This window comes from Gaeumannomyces tritici (genome assembly GCF_000145635.1).
Source record: "Gaeumannomyces tritici R3-111a-1 unplaced genomic scaffold supercont2.16, whole genome shotgun sequence".
Classification (NCBI taxonomy): Eukaryota; Fungi; Ascomycota; class Sordariomycetes; order Magnaporthales; family Magnaporthaceae; genus Gaeumannomyces; species Gaeumannomyces tritici.
This window is the reverse complement of record NW_008804560.1, coordinates 33,274-55,715: the sequence shown is the minus strand read 5'-3', so window position 1 is coordinate 55,715 and position 22,442 is coordinate 33,274. Positions and strand designations below refer to the sequence as shown.

General features: G+C 55.8%; 12 protein-coding genes across 12 annotated transcripts; 8 read left to right on the top strand and 4 right to left on the bottom strand.

Moving 5' to 3' along the window:
• Positions 1-1,280: 1,280 nt before the first annotated feature.
• GGTG_13556 (hypothetical protein) lies at positions 1,281-1,795 on the bottom strand (the record flags this gene model as incomplete). The annotated part of the gene is made up of 2 exons (XM_009231467.1): positions 1,281-1,631; positions 1,685-1,795. 2 exons carry the CDS (start codon positions 1,793-1,795, stop codon positions 1,281-1,283), a joined length of 462 nt encoding a protein of 153 aa, XP_009229731.1.
• A 1,206-nt stretch (positions 1,796-3,001) lies between these two features.
• On the bottom strand, positions 3,002-4,096 carry GGTG_13555 (hypothetical protein). Its single transcript, XM_009231466.1, has 2 exons — positions 3,587-4,096; positions 3,002-3,530 (listed from the first exon to the last, which is right to left on the bottom strand). Exons 1-2 carry the CDS (start codon positions 3,966-3,968, stop codon positions 3,220-3,222), a joined length of 693 nt encoding a protein of 230 aa, XP_009229730.1. The 5' UTR covers positions 3,969-4,096; the 3' UTR covers positions 3,002-3,219.
• On the top strand, positions 3,307-4,398 carry GGTG_13554 (hypothetical protein; the record flags this gene model as incomplete). The annotated part of the gene is made up of 2 exons (XM_009231465.1): positions 3,307-3,334; positions 3,399-4,398. The coding sequence occupies exon 2, from the start codon at positions 4,150-4,152 to the stop codon at positions 4,396-4,398; it is 249 nt and encodes an 82-aa protein (XP_009229729.1). The 5' UTR covers positions 3,307-3,334; positions 3,399-4,149.
• A 217-nt stretch (positions 4,399-4,615) lies between these two features.
• Positions 4,616-4,831, top strand: GGTG_13553 (hypothetical protein; the record flags this gene model as incomplete). Its single annotated transcript, XM_009231464.1, has 1 exon — positions 4,616-4,831. One exon carries the CDS (start codon positions 4,616-4,618, stop codon positions 4,829-4,831), a length of 216 nt encoding a protein of 71 aa, XP_009229728.1.
• Positions 4,832-5,308: 477 nt separating this feature from the next.
• On the top strand, positions 5,309-6,650 carry GGTG_13552 (hypothetical protein; the record flags this gene model as incomplete). The annotated part of the gene is made up of 2 exons (XM_009231463.1): positions 5,309-5,491; positions 5,836-6,650. The coding sequence occupies 2 exons, from the start codon at positions 5,309-5,311 to the stop codon at positions 6,106-6,108; spliced, it is 456 nt and encodes a 151-aa protein (XP_009229727.1). The 3' UTR covers positions 6,109-6,650.
• A 135-nt stretch (positions 6,651-6,785) lies between these two features.
• Positions 6,786-7,330, top strand: GGTG_13551 (hypothetical protein; the record flags this gene model as incomplete). Its single annotated transcript, XM_009231462.1, has 2 exons — positions 6,786-6,793; positions 7,045-7,330. The coding sequence occupies 2 exons, from the start codon at positions 6,786-6,788 to the stop codon at positions 7,328-7,330; spliced, it is 294 nt and encodes a 97-aa protein (XP_009229726.1).
• Positions 7,331-9,760: 2,430 nt separating this feature from the next.
• On the top strand, positions 9,761-12,376 carry GGTG_13550 (CAMK protein kinase). The gene is made up of 3 exons (XM_009231461.1): positions 9,761-10,860; positions 10,919-12,057; positions 12,128-12,376. Exons 1-3 carry the CDS (start codon positions 9,925-9,927, stop codon positions 12,273-12,275), a joined length of 2,223 nt encoding a protein of 740 aa, XP_009229725.1. The 5' UTR covers positions 9,761-9,924; the 3' UTR covers positions 12,276-12,376.
• Positions 12,377-12,676: 300 nt separating this feature from the next.
• On the top strand, positions 12,677-14,314 carry GGTG_13549 (hypothetical protein; the record flags this gene model as incomplete). Its single annotated transcript, XM_009231460.1, has 2 exons — positions 12,677-12,831; positions 12,913-14,314. 2 exons carry the CDS (start codon positions 12,677-12,679, stop codon positions 14,312-14,314), a joined length of 1,557 nt encoding a protein of 518 aa, XP_009229724.1.
• Positions 14,315-14,831: 517 nt separating this feature from the next.
• GGTG_13548 (hypothetical protein) lies at positions 14,832-15,358 on the top strand (the record flags this gene model as incomplete). Its single annotated transcript, XM_009231459.1, has 3 exons — positions 14,832-14,892; positions 15,133-15,186; positions 15,285-15,358. 3 exons carry the CDS (start codon positions 14,832-14,834, stop codon positions 15,356-15,358), a joined length of 189 nt encoding a protein of 62 aa, XP_009229723.1.
• Positions 15,359-15,907: 549 nt separating this feature from the next.
• GGTG_13547 (hypothetical protein) lies at positions 15,908-16,565 on the top strand (the record flags this gene model as incomplete). The annotated part of the gene is made up of 1 exon (XM_009231458.1): positions 15,908-16,565. A coding segment is annotated over one exon (386 nt), but the record flags the coding sequence as incomplete, so codon positions are not given.
• A 1,706-nt stretch (positions 16,566-18,271) lies between these two features.
• Positions 18,272-19,210, bottom strand: GGTG_13546 (hypothetical protein; the record flags this gene model as incomplete). The annotated part of the gene is made up of 2 exons (XM_009231457.1): positions 18,272-19,051; positions 19,115-19,210. The coding sequence occupies 2 exons, from the start codon at positions 19,208-19,210 to the stop codon at positions 18,272-18,274; spliced, it is 876 nt and encodes a 291-aa protein (XP_009229721.1).
• Positions 19,211-20,827: 1,617 nt separating this feature from the next.
• On the bottom strand, positions 20,828-22,016 carry GGTG_13545 (hypothetical protein; the record flags this gene model as incomplete). Its single annotated transcript, XM_009231456.1, has 2 exons — positions 20,828-21,047; positions 21,128-22,016. The coding sequence occupies 2 exons, from the start codon at positions 22,014-22,016 to the stop codon at positions 20,902-20,904; spliced, it is 1,035 nt and encodes a 344-aa protein (XP_009229720.1). The 3' UTR covers positions 20,828-20,901.
• Between the last annotated feature and the right edge of the window lie 426 nt (positions 22,017-22,442).

The following is a 22,442-nucleotide window of genomic DNA, read 5'->3' as shown; positions in this document are numbered from 1 at the left end:
GCATACATGGGAGATAGTGCACACGTTCATTGCGAGCGCTTCAATCAAACGGTAGGGACGATAAACACAGTTTTAATGTAAATACACTGTGCCAGAGACCAAGAAGTGTGTTAGCTTGGTCGTGCGACATCATGGGAGCTACTTTTGAATGAATCGCTGGTAGCACTTCCACCCTCCCCGTCCTCATCCAAGGTTAACTGTCTGCCACGTGACACGAATGACCTTGGCCAGGGCGCTGGCATACCCAGCTTGTCGAAAACGGTGTGTACAGTAGACCGTGCGAGATAGAGCCCCCAACCGGCCAACACGCGCATTTCTGGGCCCGCTGCCCCGCGCGTCGCGGCACTCAAATTATCAACATCGCGCATTGTGGCCAAATTGCTCCTTGTGAGCGTGGGCGCCGCCGCTCGCACTGCCTATTCCCGGCACCGTGCTTCACGACGGGGCACGTATGGTTCGGTAGCCCACGTTTTCGTCACTTCCTTGCGTATTGTTAAGTCGTGCGTTTGCTAATCTGTACTTGTGCACTGCATAAATTTACATTACCCACTCGAACCCCTGCTACGACGACGACTTCGACAACGACGAGTCCGGTACGTTCGGCAAACACAACGAGTGGCCCAAGATCATACCGGAAGGCAATGAGTACGTTTCCTGTTTGTCAGGCGCCGCCCTCCGCGCGACCACCAACCGCAAACAGGTGGCCGAAAGCCTCGTCGAGTCCGTTGTTGTCCTTGGGTGGATGCACAGCCACAGGAGCGCCCGAAGATCGGCTGGGTTTCTGACGATATCTCAAACCGCCGCGACCGCGCCGGGCGCGACTCATCGACCTGCATAATATTTTCTGTGTTCATTTACATAAGACACCAGGCGTCGCCGGCGAGCAGCCCCGGAGGAGGGTGGCTTGTACGGGCCGGCACGGAACTCTGGCTCATGCTTCCCGCCGAAGACGGAGGCTGCAGCAAAAGGGTCGAAGAGCGTCGCCTCCGGAAGCCGCCTTCGTTTCGGCCCCATCTCTCCTGTACCTCTACAGTCGCAAGTCACGGTCACGATGTGGCACTGCGCGGCGGCAAACAACGCTCCACGGCAATGCCAAGGTAGACTACAGGCCGGTCAGCGTCCTCTCGTTGGCAATAGCCCGGTGGCGGCTGCGACTCGACTCTACCTTTAACCGGTACTCGTTTTGACCCAGTGCGGAAATTTTGAAGTTGTGGATATTTCAACGACGCCAACCGTCCGATCAACAAAGCCATTCCAAACGCATTCCTCAAGGCGGGATTCTAAACTTCGGGTTTCCCGCTGTGGCCTTCCTCTTCCGCAACCTGCCCGCCGTGGCCCTCCTCTTCCACAACCTGCCCGCCGTGGCCTTCCTCAGATCTATCGTCTTTGTTGGTGATATATCCCACTCTGATAGATCCAACCACCCTGAACCACCATCCTTCGTTCCACTCGATGATGACCATAGAGTTGGCATAAGCACTCCCCACCATGCCTACATATTCGTCGTTCTTCCTTTCGTAAACCTTGATTGCTCCTTTGTTTTCGGGAACGTCGACGACGAGCGCTATGGTTGCTTGTGGAGGGAAGTGTTCTTTTTGCGTGGGTAGTTCTACCCACGTAATTTTGCCATACTATGGATGTTAGCTAGCGGCTTCGCGCTGAAGGGTTGTAGGCGCATTTATACCTTGTCGGACCGTTTCAGCAGTTTCTCGTCCGATTGTCTTGCGACCTTTTTCTTTTCCAGGGCAGCTACAACGGCGGCCGGTCGCGACGTGTTTTGCAACTCGCTCTCCATGCTCTCGGACGTAGTCGATGGCTGTGCTTGCCGTTCTCGGACGGCGCCTTACCCCCCGTTCCTGGGGCCTCTTGCTCTTTGTTTTCGATAACCCACTGCGAAGCGTTGCGATACCCGAGCTCAGCCAAAGTGTTCTGGGGGAGAGTATGGTCGACCGACACTGGAATGATGGAGACTTGTTGCTCGGCGCCTTCGACGTCCGATTCGGGACGTCCATCCGCCAGGGAGATGGCGGCAATCTCGGCGGGTCCGATGTGATTGCCACAGCGGAATACAAAGTGTAAGGGTGGCAGTTCACTCCGCGAGGAGGAAAAAATGGCCGGTTTTTGGTGGGGTAGGAGCTTCGTGGGATGCGGGACGGCGGCGCTGCGAGCGTGAGGGCCGGTTACCACTGGAAAGAAACCCACGTTCAAATGCCCGGGTGCCTACTAAAGGCACATGTGCAGTCAGCGAGTCTGTGTTCGCTCGATGTTTCGCCTCGCGGACAAACAGACGGCGGAAAACCGAAGTCATCACGCGGGCAGTTTCGCTGCCTGAAAATTCGACACTACGGCACTGCGGGGCTCGCAGGCGGGCATTCCACCAGAAATATGTTGGGCGTGAGCAGTCCGAGACCTTGTATGCGCTTATGCGATCCTGTCACGTGTCGAAATTGCATAACTAAGGCTAATCCTGCCGTTCAAAAATGCGACACAGCCTGGACCGGCAACACCCAACGTCACGCAGCCGACTCAAAAAAAAAACTGCTATGGCAACTATAGCACCCTACTAAAGGACGCGTCGTATTGAGTAGCCCCCGCGAGAGTGGTTAAGCAGGCGTTCGAGGCGGATGAAGCGGACGAGGGCGAACAGGGCGATGGAGCGCAATGCGCGCTTCCATAACCAGGCTCGGGGATCCTATACCGGGCGACGGGGGCATTGCGAGCGCGTACTCGTGCCTCGACAGCCTGCTATTTGTCCCCGCGCTGCACTACCAGCAGGCCGCCGACGAGCTCGCCAGCAGCCCGCATCGCGGGTTGATACTTAAAGGCAGCATCCGGATGCTGGACCAAATCGCAGCAGATTGCGAAACGGACGTACAGATCGCTAGTCGGAAAATTTACGCGCACACGGAGGCGCTTTAGCAGCAGGAGTGGAGCAGGCAGGCGACCCGCCCCGAACCGGCTACTAGACAGTGGAGGCGGGGTGTCGCTCCTCGGTACGCGCCGGAAAAGGTGGGAAGATGGAGACAAACGGCTCGGCCTGAAAGGAGCCAGGATTCTAATGTTTTGAGTGAAACACGGCACACAACGCTTCTTCCTTTCAGTACTTCAACCACTCCTATTGACCCTTTCTCTCACTTCCTGCTCGGATTGGACGAGTCGCCTTATATCCTTGACGGATTTCCTCCCCGCGTCCCGCTTGTAACCCGCAAGCGATGCCGGTCAATTATGGGGAAGCGATACATACGAGATGTGCTTCTGGCGCTGCCTGACAAAATGGTTTGTGAGTTCCTGAGACACAGGAACAATTGCGAAGGAATTGACATGGTCCGAGAAGGTATCGATGAAGTATGGCTGTCCCACACAGGCACTGCCCAAAATTTGTCTGACGTCATCCCAAGTAAGCGCATAAGCGTCGCCGGCAAACTGAGACACCGCTTCCATTTCCCGATGTTCGCCTGGCAGCGACGGGCTTTTTCCCCCGGCTGGACAAGGAGACGCCGCGCGTTCTTCGCCGGTTGGGGAAGGAAAATCTGTCCGTAACCGTCAACGCAAGTGGTACAGTGCCGATTGGCCAGATGCAACTCACATTTTTTCGAGAACTCATCGGCGATACCTTTGAGACTGTCTTGAGGAATTTCTTGCCAGCGGATGTTTAGCTCGTGTGGCAGATCGACGCGACGTTTGTCCCCCATGGAAGCCACGGCGGAAACACCAAGGCCAACGGCGCAAAGAACCACGCCCTCCAATCCGAGAAGATGTTGAACCCTTTGAAGGAACTCGACATAGATTAATTTGTTCGCCCTTCCTCTGGCGTCGGTGGGAGGCATGCCGGCGGCCAAGAGCTCGAAAGCACCGCGGACACGATCGCTCTCCGCCGGCTTGAGTCCCATGCGGTTTTTCATCACGACCGAGACCTCGACAAGTTTGTCCACCATGTCGCTGATCGAGGCCTTTTGCTTTTGCGGCATTGTTGGTCGTTTGGGCCGGGTGAATGCTGAGGAGGCGTTGCTACTAAGTCGAGGTGCAATGGAGAACGGGAAGAAAGTGAATTGAACTTGTTTACACGAAAACAGGGGAAACTGAGCTAAAGTTTTTGAAATGGGTCGAAAGTGGCCGGAAATGGTCGAGAGCGGTCGGAAATAGTCAAGAATGGTCGCAACCAGCCGACGCCACGGAAACGCCAAGACCCGAGCCCCACTCCTGTCCCACACCACTCCGACGGGCAGCTTTCCTGCTTGCCACGCCTGCCAATTATCACAGCCTGCGGCAGAGACCCATGCAAACAGCAACCTCAACAAGGCCGCCAACGAGGCCTCGCCGGCGTACAAGCAGACAGCCGACCCCCACGAAATATCTTTTGAGCAACTGCCTGCCTGCCTGCCTTTGACGCGCAGCTGAGCCAGGGTTAGATGGTACCCCGACTACTTGTTGGCGTTAGGACGAGCAAACAGGAGGAGCCTTCGTGTAAAAAGAGTCTTGTTCGCCTCGGCTGAAAATGTATAAATGGCCTAGCTAGTTCTACATCGGTGTTGAGGAATAAGAGAGACATGTCTACTCACCTCCACTGGCTGTTATCCAAGCTGGCAGCCTTGAGCCCTTTGTATCATCTGCATATATGGCGACTCGCAATAACATGACGGGTGGGTTGGGATCTGGTTCCGTTCCTCCGCCCCCTCCGCCTCCTCCTCCGCCCCCTCCGCCGCCTCCGCCGCCTCCGCCGCCTCCTTCTCCCCTACCTGCCCCTAGCAACGACACCGATCTCAGCTTTATGCAGGCCCCGGACAATGCTGAAGTAAAAGATATGGGCTTTCAAAATGGGGTCAAAAAATAAAGGTATGATACAGGCCTTCCCAGTTTTAAAGCGCTTGCTTACAAGAAAGTGAAGTACGAATCACGCGCTCCCATTTTACAGCAGGCGGAATTTTGGGAAGACGAAGTTATAGTTTATCACTTTCTGGGTGGCATACTATAAAGAATATTTATAATTACAGGAAGTAAAAGGGCGATCGTTCTGTTTAGAACACGCCTTTTACCTTTGAACACCAGCAACCAGTGATTTTGTGAATGACGTCATATTTTGGAATGGGCCAACCTGTTTGATCAAACCTGATAAGGTGGCGCCCAGCGGGGCGGGGAGGGTGGAACCACGTGCGCGCCGTCGTTATCGGGCCCGGTGCCCCGCTCGTCGTCCGACTTCAGCCAGCTGCCCGATCCCGACTCCGACAATGGCCAAGTTCAGCAGGCCCGATCAAAGCTCCGTTTGGTCTCCTACTTCTCTGACTAAGACCATATTGTTTTTCAGTTTGTCATGGATCCCCATTTCGAAGTTGCGCATTTGCCGGACATGCGGGAAAGTGCTAGTCGAGTCCGCTTTTTCGCCGGGGACATGACACCGGTGGAAGGCAGGGGAGGCCTCTGGCGGTTGCCGAAGTCGCATCGAACGCTACTGCAATCAGTGAAGGATCTTATCTTGTTGTACAACAGGAACTATGTAAGTCGACAGGTATACCCGGCTGCCAACCGTGCCTAACGAAGTGTCAAGTATGGTACCATTGTTATTGAACAAGCCAAAGCCAGAGGGCTGGGCGTTTCCTTCGATTACGGCCTGGAATGCCTTTGGGTTGAAAACGCCCTGATAACGGGCGAGAATCAGATGGCGGTGATCATTGTGCTTCCGAAGCCACTGGAAGCCCAGGCTAATGCGGCATCGCAAAAGACTGGGGTGCCACGAGGAATGGAAGCTTTGATTGACGACTGTGCGACGCCAAAAGAGCCACAAAGGTCCGGTGCCAACGCTCATAACACTACTAACATGGGCCAGCAATTACTGACCAGCCAAACCTCAACAACAGCCAAACCGAGGAACTTAATGGGAACCAGATCGAAGGAGCAATCACTATCGAAAACTTGCGAAAAAACCCCACCATTCTTCTCAGCAAGCCGAAAATGAGCACCGGCTCCAAAGCCCTCACGCCCGGACGCGAATTTCAGCCTATAACTTTACAGGCTGGTGATATCCTCCAGCTCTATGAAAACGACGGCATCCACGTGACAAATGGGGGAATTGCCGCAGTGGCGCTTCGGTACAAAACAGAAAAGACTACATGATCAATAGGGCCGATGGGGAACAGAACTTTCTTGATGAGAAAGGCCGAAATTCATTCCCAATTCTTCGACAGACGGAGATCCCATAAAGCCGAAGCCCAAATCCCATTCGTAGATTGGTCCGGTTGGACTGGTCTGGCTACCCGATTTAATGTTAGCAGGTAGCTGCGGAAATTCCTGGTCATCGCGCAGGGGGAAAGGGTTACGTGCACCAAAAGAGGCAGCCGTGATTGGATTAATTGGTTGTTGAGCAGCTTGGGAGGCGGTGCCGTCTCCCATAATAAGCACTGGATTCTGTAGGTTTTCGGAGGAAAGGCCAGATAACTGCGCGGTCGAAGGGGGACCATTCCACTGCTCGGTGGTTCGAGGGCGGTCTGGTGTTCCCGTGTCCAAAATGCGGGACGAAGTCCATGATAATATGACTGGGCCATGGGGGGGTACGAGGGCGGAGGCCGGTGGTTCGGGTGGCCGACTTGTCCGTGTTTGACAAGGATTCGGAAGCGTTGTCAAGGTAGCCGTGAGCCTGTTCGGGGATGAAGTTGCCGATTCAGTCCGGGACTGATTTTGAGAGTTGGGCTCGACATCGGTAGAAGAATGATGGGGCACCAACTGAACCGTGAGGTTGCTCAGAGGTGACGCCGTATCCGACGGCAGGGCGTGCCCTTTCTGGGCATTGTTGCATGGATCTGTAGGCGCGTCGACGATGAGGATGGCAGGTGGAGGTGCTTGAAAGTCGAGCTCTGGCGGACCAGCAAGATTTGTCGCTGCTGTAATTCTTCTCCTTTTAATCCGGTGTGGCTCTGCGTCCGCCGGATTCGATTTACTCGCGCGGCGGTAGTCTATTCTGTCAGTGGGTTCTGATGGCCGCAGCGCCTGCTGGGCGTTCCCGCTCCCGCTCCCTGGACTGAACCAAAGCCAACTGACCGTCAACGAATGCAGCGTAGGCTCGGCTTTGAAGTTCGAGTTCGAGGCCAACAACGAGCTCGTAAATGTCTCGGGTAGAGAAGATACGTTTATTCAACCTTTCCCCGATGTATGGGCCGGCCGTAACGAGATTGTCGATCATCTTTCCGCCACAATCTTTCAGATCTTTAATCTTGAGAGTCAGACCAAGAGCGATGAGGTCTCTACAACCGAGTTTTTTCAAGCTGTTTTGTTTTGCTTCAGCAATTGTGTCAGGAGGCTGGTGAAAGACGAAGCGCACTATTTTCTCCAGGTTATTTAGGTCAGCCTTTTTAATATGAATGCCCTCGTCGGGTAATGCCTGATGGTGAACTATTCTGCGGGCTTTCAGAGCCCCTTCCAGCCGGGAGAGAAAGGAATGGACCTCCTCAGTGGAAGGCTCCTGCAGGGTCCATATCGCTGTAAGGATCTGGGCAAAGAGCTGTTCCATGGCATTGGTGAATGCAGAACAGAAATCAGGAGATCGAGGTGGGGTAACTTGAAAAACCAGAATTTCAGTAGTGGGTGGCCTCGGAAAAACAGAAATCGGAAGGTCGAAGGTAGGCAGCCTCAGAAAAATAGAAATCAGGAGGTTGAGGTAGGCAGCCTTAGAAACAAAGAAATCAGAAGTTCTGTAGTGGGCGGCCTCAAATAAATAAAAATCGGGAGGTCGGGGTGGGGAAGCTCGGAAGACGAGGCGTTTGAACCAAGCCTGCAGATCCACACTGTGTAAGCGGCACCCAAACGTTACGGTTTATACATTGCTGCATGCCGCCCGCGGCTGGATATCCATAGGTACAACCGAGCATAATGACGCCCGCCGACCAGATGTCCGCCGACACCCGGTAGCCCTGCTTCAAACGTGCGTTATGGTGACCGTTGAGCATTTCTGGGGCCGCAAAAAGTTTTGTTCCGCAGAACGTTTGAGTGGGTCGTCGCGCGTGGCTTGCTTGGACTATGGGGCGTAGGCACTGCCCTGGAATGGAACGTCGGCGAATCTTGGGAAGACATCGATGAAGCGCAGGGCTAGATAGGCGTATTATGCATGGGGGTGGCGGCAGCCTGCAGAAAAACGGATCTACAGACACGAAACAAGGAGGTGCCGTCCGTGGTCCATCGTTTGCACCGTTCTATCGTGGCATCTGGAGACAATGGCTAGGGCACTGAGCTAGCGTACCTCCAGCGGTCGGACATACGCACGTGATTTCACCTAGAGTAGCAGCGACACAGACGATGATGTACGATTCGAGCAGCTAGCCCTGGATGATGTTGACGGGCCATCCGCCAATCAGCGGATAGAACTTCCGCGATGAAAAGGGAGGATTGCGCAGTGCCCTCCACCCAACCCTCAGCCCTCAGTTTCGGCGGCTCCCAGCGGATCTCATTCGACAAACGATGCATCTTCCTCTCGGTCGCTCACCGCAGGGGTGATCATACAGACTGACGGCGGGGCACACCTTAGCTCTGCAGACCCCCTGGATTGCCGGCCGGTGGGTTTCCAAAACAACGACTGGCCGGTGCATAGAACGAACAGGGCGGGGAAGAAAGCATCTCGCACAGATCGCTTCGCCTGCCGACCTTCGTCCTCCTCTCCCGCGTCGTCCCCGTCTGGCTTCGCTCTGTTGTGCGCGGCCAACTTCTCGCATCCTTGCTTTCTCAGGTTCTGAGCATTGCCCCTCGGACGCCACAAATCCTGGTCATTTTTTAAGTATCACGGACTGACCGTGTGGGGCGGCCCGAGGGGCTGCAGGCGGAACGCGGGGCGCGACGCCAGCCAATCATTAGGAACAAGGGTTGTGGCCAACCAGGAACGGATCATCAAGGCTTGGCATCGATCCAGGGACGGATCGGTGGGTTCTCTTTGAGATCCACGAGGGTCAGTTGGATCGATGGCAGATTGAAGGAATCATTCGAGCGATCGTCGCTCTGATAACAGTCATCCCCCTCCTGCTCACGTGCTCGACCAAGGGAAGATCGGGCTCCGGTCCCCGCAGTTCCTTCTTGGCCTGGAGGGTACTGATCTCTGAGCGTTAGCCGCCGGCGCTTCACACCGTCGGTCGAGCCCAACACGATGAGTTCAAAATGCCCCCAAATAAAACGGCTGCTAGCTGTGTCTTGGTTTTGTCCACCGCACCCTAGGGCCTTAACGACCGCACGGATAGTACAAATTTTATCCATCAGGTCCAGACCAAGCTGTGTTCGCTCAGCTAACACCTTCTCGACCCATTTCATCATTCTCTCCATTGCTGCCGCGGCATCCGGGCTCGTTTGAGAGGCAACTGCCCAGATCTGCCAGTCCGTGCTTTATCCGGTATGTGTAGCCAGCGGCGCAGGTACAACATCAGTACGCAAAACACGGCGGCCAGTGAGCCTTTGGCCCGCCGTAACCAGTGTGTGTGTATGTGTGTGTGCATGCAACATAAATACCGGCTCGCCCTCGTGGCAACGCCCAGTAAATTGTTATGCGCGCCCTGAGGTCTCATTCGCGGCGCCATAGTTCCGTCAGGCATTCATGGTAAGGCGAAAGCGGGGTCGTAAGCAGCAGTCATCACGCAATAGGGTTGACCACCTCGCTCGACTGTGTTCTGTAAGGTCGCGGCGCGATGTTCCATGAACAAATCAGCAAGTGCCAGCCAGGGCCAGGGTCAGGGCCGGGTGACACGCCAGCCAGTCATTCCAGGGCAGGGGTGTTAGTGACACCAGAGACACCAGGCAGACACCCAGCAAACCCATGTTGCATGCTGGTGAACCCAAGTGTTGGCTCCTGTTTAGGGATTAGGGCGGCAGTCTGCGAGACTCGACACTCGACACTCGTCTCCTCCCAGCCATACTTTGTTGCTTACCCTCATCACACTTTCATTCCTCCTTCTCATCAAAATGGACCACCATCACGACAGGAATCACGAAAACAACCATGGCTACGACGACGATGTCGTAGCGTATATCTACCCGGCCGTGGGTACCCGGGGTTATCTCGAGGCGGCGCGCAGCATCGACGAGAGTGCAGCGAGCCCGCTGTACCTGGGTCCAAGACGCCGTCGTCATCGGGTTGTCGAGACGTCGCAATCGGGACCTGCGGACATCTTCGCCAGACATGAGCGAGAGCGGACGGTGGAAGAGGATGACGACGAGGGGCAATTGCACGGCGACCTGGACTACGAGGCCTGTATACGAGTGACCTTCGACAGCACCCCCAAGACCCGCTATGGCCTGAGGGTTGGTCGGGACAGCGACGCCGAGTTCCGTGTTCTCGATCTCCCAGGCGTCAGCGCCTACCACTTCGCCCTCAACTTCGATGCCAACTATCGCCTTATCGTCCGAGACCTGGGGTCCAAGTATGGCACCAGCGTTATTTATGACGACATGGAACGGGGCCGGTGGCGTAGCTTTGACTGGATCGTGGGCGGGAGCGACTTTCTACAGAAAGTAAACACCATCGTCGTCAAGGTGACTAAATTCCTACAGTTCCGGCTCGCCATACCTCGACACGACGTCGACTCCAAATCCTACCGGGACAGAGTGGAAAGATTTCGCGCGGGTGTGACGGATGCCGAGCAGGTCCTCGATCTTGGCCGTCTCGGTCCCTTAAGCCGGGTTAATACCGCAGCCCCGTCGGGCGCGCGAACGCCGACCTCGGGCCCCAGCAGGCATGTGACGGTACACAAGAAACTCGGCACGGGTGGCTTTGGGGTAGTCTACCACGTCTGGAACGTCAGTACCAGCGAGGAGTATGCGCTCAAGGAGCCGAGGAAAGGCTCAGGCAATGATGCTCAGTGGAAGAGGGAGATTGTCATCATGAAAAGAATCAGCCACGTCAGTGCCCCATCTATCTCTATCACCCTGCGGCGAATCACTGACCTCTCGTTCACAGAAGCATATCGTCTCGTTGATAAACTCGTGTCTGCCGCCGTCGCCGTGGCTTCACCTCGAATACATGCCTGAGGGCTCTATCAGCGACCACCTTCATGCCGGCAAATCCTTTGACGAGCGTGAATGCAAGCAGATCCTTGCGCAGTCGTCGGACGCCCTAGCCTACCTACACTCGCAAGACCCCCAGATCGTGCACAGAGACGTCAAGCCCGGAAACATCCTGATCCTGCGCCGCCGTCCAGACGATCTCTTCATCAAGTTCGCAGACTTTGGCATCTCGCGCGAGGGAGACACCCTCAAAACCTTTATCGGCACGTACGCCTACCTGGCTCCCGAGGTTTACGAGGGAAAAAGCATCACGCGGCACCGGCGGCCCACTTATACGGCCCTTGTGGATGTTTGGTCGCTGGGTGTTGTTCTCGCCAGGCTCCTGTGCGGACTTCCCAAACAGGAGGAAATAGACAACACGGGAGTGGAATGGTGCGAAAGCATCCGCGAAAGGGTGGAGCGGGCCCTCCGGCAGGGTCACCGCCAAGGCCAACGACAGGATTTGTTGTCGTTCGTTCTGGAATCGATGCTCTGCCTCGACCCAAACGACCGAAAGACGGCGGCAAAGTGCCACAAGGAGGCCCTCAAACTCCTGTTCGACAGCAACAGCGTTTCTGAAAGCGATAACGACCGAGGAGAAGCGGACGGCCACCACCAGCACCAGCAGTCGGACACCAAAGCGTCTACAATCCTCGCTGGGAAGGCGGATGGGAGCTTATCGTCGCTTAGCAGATACATTAACCACACGGACGAACTGCTGGGACGGCGACGGGACCGCTCCTGCAGGGCCCCGTCTCCCGAGACGGTGGTCCCGCTCCATGCAGTGCAGCTGCTGGAAAAGCTCCGCAATCCTCAGGACAGCCTCTTTTACAAATCCAGCTTCGGAAGGGCCTCGGACTCGGATTCTGGCTCGGACTGCAGCACCAGCGCGCCTGCGACCGTTATAATAGCTCGGGACACCGTCGTTGAGCCGCAGACCCAGGAGCAGGAGGACATGCCGTCGAATGCCCTAATCCGGGAGGCGCTTGTCAATTTCCTCAACAACGGGACTAGTGCGACGCTTTCGGTCAAGAGATCCAGGCCCGCCAGCAGGTAAGTGTCATGTCCACCACCCATCCTTCATCTCTGGACATCGAAGCTAATGCAGTGTCATTTTTCATAGGAGCCCTGGTTCTAAAAGCCCTCGGGTATTGTCGGCTGGGGGAGCAGACGGCGGTGTAGGAGATGGTCTGAGCGCGAGGACGGCGAAGAGGAATAGGACTGTGCGGGGGGCGGGATTGGATGGGCTGACCAAATCGGTGGTTATATAAATAAATGCATGGAATGGAACAGATGTGGTGGTACAGAAAGCAGGGTTTAATGTTGTTAATTTATGATTTAGATATGGTAGAAATTTGATGCTATGTGGCCGTGTTGATGGATACCTAGTGACTTCCCAGTACGTGCAGTACCTGAGGTTATGGGGCTGTGAGGCTGGGGAACTTGCGGAGGTACCCGCCTACCACACCCCTGTAAGTCATCGCAATGCCGGGGTGGCTTGGGTGGGCTGTTCAGGCTTCCGTGCATTAATTGTTCTGTATTCCATACTCAAAACCCACCCGTCTCCCACCAACTGCACCACCTCAAGTCCTCAACGACCTCAATTGTCGCCCACACTCCAACGCGACACCACACTCAACATTCGTACCACGCATATCGGAATAAGGAAGCCATGGCGACCCAGCTCTTCGGTGGTCAGGTTCTCTCTCTCAGCACGGATGAGCATCTTAGCGACAACACCCAAAACGGCTCTCCTCAAATCCAAAACCTCACGGGCGGGGATAACGTGTCCGAGACCAAGAGGGGTCTTCTTGCCCAACATCTGCTGTGAGTTTCCTTTTGGATCGCCCATTTGCAAATTGCCCGTGCCACAATAAAATAATCTAACAGTTGAAACCTGCTGCCTAGCCAAGCACCGTCGATTGACGCAACCGCCCTTACCGCGCTGCTGGATCGAATCCCATCCGAATCAGACCATCGTCCGGTGCAGAGCTATTACCCGAGCCCCTCCCGCTCGTCGACCGTCGAACTTCCCGAGGACGAAGAGCACGAGTACGAGATCAAATGCTACCAGGCGCTTTTTAACGACAACTGCCAGCCGCTGTTCCACGTCGATCTCCTCCCACATATCGAAGCGAATCCGGACGCGCACGCCCACCTGCTGCGGCCATGGACCACACAACAACACCCAGCGGATGCGAAGGGGAAGTGGCAGGCCCTTTCCAGACAATGGAACCGATGGAAGGAGTTCCGCGCGTGGCAGCTGCGCGGAAGGCATAGGAGGCCTGGGTTTGGGGAATATCTCGACGTATACAGGCGCGACTACTTTATGAGCGGGGGAACCTCTAGACGCGCGGCAGAGCTGGGGTTCGAGCAGACTGCGCGCCTGCGCTGGGAACGCGATTACGGCGACTACGGCGAGGACGAGGAAGATGTCGAGGGGCACGCCGAGGTCGTGAGGAAACTGCTTCCCCAAGGGTTCGTTATCCGGCGGCCTCTGAGGTTGTTGCCGGACCCCAAGACGCAGGACCTGTGGATTACGTATGTCGAGTATCTCGCCTTCGAAGCGGAGTGCCTCTACCTGCTTGCCGGGGACGCGCGGAGACTGGAGAAAAGGGCGAAGGGGAAATACGAGGTGGCTAAAGCCAAGGTCGACCAGCAGCAGTGCAGGGTTGATTGGGTGCTGTCTGAGATTGAGAAGATCAAGGAAGAGCAGAAGGCTGCGGCAGGCGAGGGCAGTAGCGGCAAGACTGGTAGCAGCAAGAAAAGGAGGCCTGCAGACGACACTGACGGACTGCAGGACGTCGTGGAGCCACGGTTGGGGAAGCGCAGGCGGATGGGGAAGACGGACGAGGACACGACAGACAAGGACAAGACAGACGAGACGGAGGTGCTAGCTAGCAGGAGCAACTACCTATCGCAGAAAAGACGAAGCAAGAGACGCAAGCCCTCGACAGACGAGCAGGAGGAGAAAGATGTCCCAGAACCAAGGTCGAAGAGAAGGGAGGTGGCCAGCATGAGCGACGGCCCAGGCAGCGTCCTGCAAGCTTCCGGGGCGCCGGCGGTCCCGGCTGTCACCACCATCCATACCTCGTCCTCGCCCCGTCGTCGGCAGCCCAAGCGCATGACAACACCGTCCAGAGTGACAGCAGCAGCAGCACCGGAACCGCGTGGAGAGCGGATAAAAACACTGCGGCCGCGGGTCAATGGGAAGGCGGCGACCATTTCAACTTTAACAGATTCAAGACGACACGGGGCGGCCAGACGGCCCAGAGGTGGGCTACGCGTGGCTGCAGGGAGCATGTCCTAGTTAGGGAATTGAATTGGTGGAATAACAGGTTGACAGGACAGAGGGGAGGAGGGGGCCGCCAATGGTGATGGCGAGGCGGTTGAAGTGGGAGACAACTCGTTAGGCACGGCTCCATGTAAGGTATGTACCGGGTACATGTACGAGGACCAGCCAACCACTTCCACGCAACCCCCAAGCCGCGGTGGCGCCACCCCAAGCGCCTTTGGATGTACTGTACCCTTTGCCCTCGCTGCGATATCGCAACGACTGCGTAACCCCGACAGTGTTCGGCAATCCGCACACGATCGAAGGATTAATATTAGGCCGGAGGATAGACCTATTGGTTGAGGTAGAACTGCCTGGAAGGCCGTGAAGGATGACGGCGTCAAGCTGTTCGCTCCAAAGTACGGTGGTAGCTACAGTGTTTTCGCAAAGCGCCCGCTCTGCGATGCCATCAAGCTGTACCTGCGCCCAGGACGTCCAGATCCTGCCTCGGCTGTGGTCTCACTACAGCAGCCGAATGTCACCTACCTGGACTATGAAATCGCACCGGGCTTCGAAGGAGAGGGTGGCCCTATCGCAGACGGCGAACTTCAATGGTAAGGGACAGCACATGGTTCTGGCTCCACCTGGCTGGTACTAGCGCCATGCACCCTTAGCTCACTCGAGCCGAGGGCCATTTCGCCTTTATCCTCGCGTGTCCATGCGAAGGTGGCGAGGGGCTCAGCGGGGGGTGGTCGAAAAACAAGCAAAAAATCTGAATGCTTTTCCCTATTCCCAGGTTGACCTCGTGTCCCTATGCATTTAATACACGTGCCTAACGGGTGGCGGAGGTTTAGCCAGGCCGCCAAAGCTGGCAGAGTACTGCTTCTCTGCCAAAGCGGCGCAGCGGCGTAGCTCGTCTATATAAAGGGGTCCCTCCCCCTTTTCGACTTTTCCCCTTCCTTTACTCGTTTACCGACCTGCTAACGCAGCCCCAGCACAACCACAGCCATGGACCTTGCCTCGCCGCCAGCCGGGGCCCCCGAAAAGCCCTGCGATCCCTTCTGCGTCGACCCTGCGTAGCTAATGCTCCTCCTTCTAACCCCGCGCCGAGCGGCGACCCTAGCTGTGGGGGCGGCTCGCTTAACGATATCTTTCTTTTGGACTCCGAGCAGACTCCCGCCTTACTTAATGATATTAACGTTGAAAGCGTCGTGGGCCCCAGGGGATCTCCCGACTCCATACCCACTAACTCCATGTAGCCTGACACCACCGACACTTTTTTATGGACGGATGGGACATTACCGGAGCTAGACTACTATGCCTAGCTCGGATCTTCGAGTTTACTGTTATGCGACTTAGCTGATGAAGTCTAATTCTCTATCTCGTTCGAGCACGAGTCTGATAAGGCCGCTCGCGGCGATTTCCACCTCGACGACTTTCTTTTGTCGCCCCTGCCCGACTTTAACGAAATAGAAGACGCTTCCGGCGATAGCAGCATCCTTGACGAGTTTATCAACCTTAACCAGAGCGGAGCTGCGACGCCCCAAGAGCCCGCTCCACCTATCCCGCGAAAAAATGTTCAAAGCCCGAGCTGGTCTCCCAAGACTCCCGGAGCCTCGCCCTGGACGAGCATGGACGCCGAGCTACTAAAAGTTAGGAGCCATGAAGGGAATAACAGTTGCTTAGTTGAGGAGATGATTAACAAGGTTTTTGGAAGGGGGCGCGAAGATCTGGATGACGATGGAGCTGCGACGCCCTTAGAGTCCGCTCCGCCTACCCCTCGACAGGATTCCCGAAGCCCGAGCCGGTCCCCCCCGCTTTTCGAAGCCATTCTGGCTTGCACGAGCCCGGACGTCGAGTTTCTGGCAGTTAGCCATTACGGTAAGGCAAGCCCTGGGAGGAATCGAGTTCCGTCGAGAACGTTTGACTGTCGAGGTGCTCGCACCGCTTCCAACGTAGTAAAAGTAAACAGTCGCCGGGCTCGGACGGTGATTAAAAACGGAAGGACTAAATAAGGGTTGGGGAGGAATGAGGGTTTACAAATTGCCTCCCAGGCAGCGAGCGCAAAAGAAAGAAGCTGCGGGGTTTAGAAGGAAATCGACGAGGTTTTTAGGAGGAGGGCTCCGGGTCCGGGTTGCCATCGCCGGTTACAGGCCTCAGGCAGTTGATACCATCTTGTTGACGTTGACGCGCTTTGAAGGTTCAGCCAAGTATCGGGAGACAGGTAGTTGTATTCAGATTCGGTCAAAGATCAAGTACCTCTTTCGCCATAAATCACCCAACGAAGCCTAGCTCGCCCGGGGTCTTCCTGTGCCTGTTTTGCAGGCGGTTGCGTATGTTCTTTTTATCAATACGGCTCGCAGCCAACCCTGTACGTGTCCGCGAAACACGGCCATCGTTGGCAATTACCATGGCACATTCAATTGCGCGCATAGGGTGATGGCCTGCCAAAGCCTCCATGTTGCCTAATTTCGTATGAAATTTTGGAGGAGTTAGGGTGGATTTGGCAGATGGTGATTGGATTATGGGTTTGACCTTTGATAGGAAAGAAAACGGGAGAAAAGTTTCGGGGAAAGCATCATCCCCTTCCTAAATAACCAAGGCGACAGCGAAACTCCTATCACATAAAAGAAGCCCACTGCTCGTTTTCTGCCCGTCCATGCAGCCGTCAGGCCAGCAGAGGCGGTACGAATAGCAGGACTCGTGAAGCGACCTCCAATGGCGAAAATGTAAACAGACATGTCTTGGGTACCCAAGGAGCGAGGAGGGCCAGCCTTACCGCGGTATTCAGAATTACCATCGCCTTTCTCCACCAGGCAGCAAAGTGCAGATTCCTAAATGACTCATAGCGTCATAAGTGTATGTGCTGGTCTGGACGACCACAGCCCCTTAAAATCTAAACTCATTGGCAGGGCGAGGTTTCCTTAGTCCCCATGTCCGAACGAGCATGCTCCACCCCTGATTGGAAGAAACGCAAGAGACGAGACCAAGATTAGCCCAGACGCAGGGTGTCAGGTTGCATCGCTGCTGCCTGGACTTGTTGGGCGCCTCACACCCCCTGCCCCTCACAGCCTCCTCCCTATAATGCGAGGTGTGCAAAACGCATCAAGATGCATCCACGGCTGGCGGCATCCGATAGCAATGACGAGGATGCGCGACCTGCTTCCACTTCTCCAGCGTGCCCGCCAGGACCGGAGCGGATGCCAGTCAGCTCCCGGTCCCGCCGGTGGTAAGAAGCAACGCGAAGGATGGCTTCGTCCTGGTGATAACCACTATCCTGTTCACCATCTCGCCCTCGGGGAGTGGCTCTTGGTCTTGGGTCTGTCTCGATAGCTGCTGTGAGTGCGGGCGCGGTGGGAGGACCAGAGATGCTCGACGACGCTACGAACGCGTTTTCGGATGTAGGCATCAAGAGTGGCCAGCCGCCACAGGCTAGCAAAACCCCACCTAAGATTCTTGATATGTGCATGGCGCCTGGTGGCTTCCTAGAGGTTAGTAGGTACTTAGGTACCTGGCGGGACAAATGATTGCTAGTGCCTCTCGCCCCGGGGGGTTGGCTTAACAGCAGACCTGCCGGATATATCGTCGAGAGCAAATCATCGCCCCCGGACGTACCTTCTCCCACGCACAACGCAAACAAAGGACGCAGTAGTACCAAAGCCATATTCGCACATTACAAATATCGAACACTTCCAAAATGCCTGGCCAAACCGTCGCCTGCAACAAAGGTCGAAGCGGATATAATTAAAGGCTTGCCAAGATCGGGTTTGAACGGTGGAATACAATAAGTACGGTCATCTTCGAATCTGGGTAAATACAAACTAACAGGTTTTGTAGGCGGCGAATCAGGAGGTTAATCTGTTTTATGAAATAGCGACGGTGCTAAGGCTAGGGTAGAGAAAGGCTCGGTTTACTACCCCGACAATAACGTACAAAAAGTGCCTGCAGCGGTAGCGAATACAACATACGTACTGAAGAACCAACCGAGAGTTTTTATTTCCCAGGGTTCAGAAGAACCTCCGTACAATTCGTGTCGAACCGGAGGTTCCAGAGGCGGACCGAGGCCATGAACTTCTCGGTCGCAGGGAGCTCGCGCTTCCGACCAAAGAGGGTTAGGACGAACTCGACGCCGGCGTTGCTGCCGAGCTCGGAGCCCCTGCGCTGAGAAGATTGGAGCATGGGGGCCTCGCAGCGCTTGAGCAGCTTGCGGAGCTTGTCGGTTAGGCGGTCGCCCGAATCGATGAAGTCCTCAACCATTTTACGGACCTCCTTTTGGCGGATGGACGGGATGATCTCGTCGGCGCCCTTAATTTTACCTGAAAACTCGATGAGGAGAAGCCAAAGTTCGCCGGCCATCTGCGAAATGGGGCGACCCCTTCCGTGCCTGTAAACGGTCCAGTCATAAATCCACTTGCCCAGGGAGTTGGCGTCGAAAACGCTCCCGAGCAGCAGGATGGGCTGCTCCGTGGGGTCCCAGTGGGTCAACGAATATCCGTCGGGAATCCAGTGCTTCCTGGCGTCCTCTTCGGTCACAGCCCGGTGTTCGGGCTGCTTGGGCTCGGGCGGCCTCGTTTCCGACGTTGAGTCCCGGCGGGGACTCTTTTGGGGCTTTGACGAGTCCCGGTGGTGTTGGCTCCTTCGAGGCCTTGACGTCGAGTGCCGGCGTCTCGCTTGCGGTGCGGGCTTTTTGCGCGACGACGTCGAGTCCCGGCGTCTCACCTGCCGTGCAGGCTCTTTGGGCAGATGTTCATACACACTCCATTTTCCACAAAACTAGCCGTAACAATAACAAATTAGCATGCTACTAATTTACTATAGCGAATTTGCGAAACTCACATCGCAAGGTGGAGTGTAGACTATTGTACTGTATAAGCCCCCTCCAGTGCAGCGTGGCGACGGTAGAAATTCGCCCATCGTAGCCGCTGTTAACATGGAAAGGCCGCACGGAGCAGAAGGTGTTTATCAGCGGAGTGCTCTCGTTAATTGCACCTTTGAAGGGAGCAGTAACGGAAAAACGAGATGGCCTGAAAAGAGGCTGCCTATCGCACACACCTTATCGGTTTCTGGCGAGTCCACCGACACCCAGCCCCCGGCGCGTCAATACGCGACGCGATTACTAGGGCGGGATTTAAAAAAGCATGTACCCTTGGCAATCGCTGTCATAAGCGCGACAACAGGAACGACTGGCGATGGAAAGTCGAAGCGGAAGCTAGCTAACGGAAGCAGGCAAGGGGTACAGTGCAAAGTTTCAGGGGCTACTTCCCTACATACACTGTGGTTAAACGTGAAAGGGGGCAGCCAATACATTATCCAACTTTTCCGACGGGGTTAGCTGTTAATCGGCTCCCCCACCCTTTTCACATAGGTACTTCTGGATGTGCTTGCCGAGTTCTGGGCGTGAATCACTGATTTCCAATCAGAACTGGCCACTGCCATACGCGTATAAGTGGCCCACCTTTGTTGGCAACCTGCTAAAGCTGCGCGGCCGTAGGTAAGCCCAGCCATCTTCCCTAGGGGGGGTGGGCCGCAGACTCGTCAATGTGAGATGCGAAGTAGGCGGAGGCACATGTCGTTCCGTCCCACTCCAACGACGCGCATTCAGGTCGACGACATGTACCTCCAGCGACGATGGCTCATCCAGTGTTGCATGGGGCGGGCGGATGCTATGCTTTAACTGTTATAGGCTCACGCCACGTATCGAGTGGTATTTTTTTGCACCCCTGTTGGCTTGCTACCCAGCCACCCAATATTATCCGCAGGAACGGCAACTGGAGCAGATCGAAGAGGGTGTCGACCTGGAAACGAAGGGCAGGGCAGGCAGCGGGATAGTGAAGTGCTGGCTGACGGGTTATCCCCGCCGCCGGGGGCTGCGGGAGATATGCAAGACACGGAGTTTTATCCATGGCTCGATACGATCTGCCTTGCGGCTTCCCCTTGCTATTTCTCGAAATCGAACCCTTTTTAAATTTTTGCGTATAGGGATATCCATTGCACTGCTGCCAGCCGCTGTCCCCCCTAATGCCTGGCGGGTTGAGAATGCTGTAAAGTTCCTGGCGGCCTGCAGCGCCATGCTTTTGTTCCTAGTCCCCTGGCGGCCAGAGCGTGATGTCGGATGTGCTTTGCTCAAGTCGGACACCATGTTGCTCCAGTGGAAGCAGAGGTACCCGATCCATGTTCAGCGCTTACAGTAAAGGATGTCACATAGTTTGCGTGGATGAGGCGCGCGCCGCGGTGGCCACATAGCCATAAATTGGCATACTTTACATCGTAAATCTCTCCTTTTATTTTACAACATGCCCTTGGCGCCTTTCTCCCCCTTCTGCCCTAGAGTTCCGATTCGTACGGTTGCGTCAAGCCTAAATAAGTAAACCGAAGTCGTATTTGCACGAGCCTGGAAAGAGGTTTGGGGAATGGGCTCGCCCCTCTTATCAGCGCTGCTCATCCGGCGCTGCGGACCCGGGGGCGCCTCTTTGTGCCGTTTTTTCACTTCCAGTAGCAGCCAGGTTGGAAGTTAGGAGCTCGAACGGAAACAAACGTCCCCACAAGCCAGCACGCCGGTTTTGTCCCGTCGTCGACGATGAGAGGAAACGAGTTTTGAGGAGGCGGAGGGGGCTAAGGAGCTGTTATCTGCGCAGGCGGGTGCTCAAGCCGCCGACAGACATGCTGCCGCGGTTCGTTTTCCAGATGACATCGGTTTTCAATCTGAGAGGCCTGGCGACTCTGTGCGGGGCAGCAGCAGGCGGGTGGTCCCCGATGCGGTTCTCGAATTCTTTTTGAGGTTCCGCTTCCTGATACTATCGGATCTCATTTAAGGAAGCCTGGCCTTTTTGTGGACTTTATAATACATACCACAAGCGTTGCACAGATACTGTCCTTTTGGGCCTCGGCGCCACAAAATTGTCGTTTGCGTAAAACAGTTTGTGCAGGTTGTCGGTGCCATGCTCTCCCCTTGGCTCCCCACAGACGCATTCTGGAGGTTTTCACCTTGAGATGGACCAAGGCCAAGGTTGTATGGAGTCGTGGACACGTAGCTGCCTGCTGCTCTTGTCTTGGATGTCATAGACAAGATCCTGGCCATGTCTGCTGTGGCCACCACTGCGGGCGCACCATTGTGTGCGCCGCTGGGGCTTGTTGCCGTCGGAAGCGGAGTGGGCGGTTTGGCGGCAGATAGCGAGTTGTACAAGCCCGCGGGGGAAGCGTCGTGTGGTGCTTGCAGCTTGGTGGACTGCGTGTATTCCGGCGGATGCATCGGGGTCGGGGCCGGGGCCTGAGTTCCGGGAGGAGCCGCTTGCGGATGAGGGGGCTGATACGGGGGCCGCTGTGCAGAGGACTGGCCGGTGACGGCTCCGGGGGCAGGATGCTGTACCGGCTGCCTCTGCTGCCCCTGCATGGCAGCACCGGTTTGTGGCAGGCCATAGGTGGCCGAGTATCCGGGCAAAGTTCCCTGTCCTATGTGATACCCCTGGGCGGCCGGGCATTGTGGATGGGTCATTTGTTGGTTCCATTGTATGGCAGGCGTTTCGCTATCACACAGCAATGAGGCAACGGTTATTCGCGGCAACTGTTGCTTTTGCAGATGCGAAGTCGGCGTCGTCGTCAGCGCGCCTTCTGCCTTATTCCCGTTGGATGGAGCCTTTAAATTCAACGGCCTTGGGCTCGGTGGGGGAGCCCCCAAAGGAGCCAGCTCGTCCGCCGGATTGTGAGAACGGCCCTTTTGGAGCGCGTCTTCCCGTGTCATGTTATGGTGCTAGAACATAAAAGTGAGCGATTAACAAGGTTTCCTCGCATAATACCGCTGTGCACGTAGCTCAGGCAGGCCGCGATGGTTGGCCGGAAACGATTGGAAGGGTAAAAGCTCAGCACTAACAAACTCTTTCCTGTTGCATGCGCCCATTGCTTTGATCAGCGCAGCCTTTTCTAGGTCGCCACCAGAAGTTGTGAATGCCATGTTTTTCGAATTCCTGCTACCACGGGAACTATTCGGTGGGCCGTTTTCAGGCGTCTCGAGGTCCGGTGAGGGCGGCGGCGGTATAATGTCCACCGAGCGCCGTTAGAGCAATTGTCGGAGGTAGGCCCGTGCCCAATGCACGTGCCCTACCAGGCCCATTTAGCCCTCCCGGGCCTGTGCCCTGCACAGGCTTTCAGCCTAGTGCACAACACAATC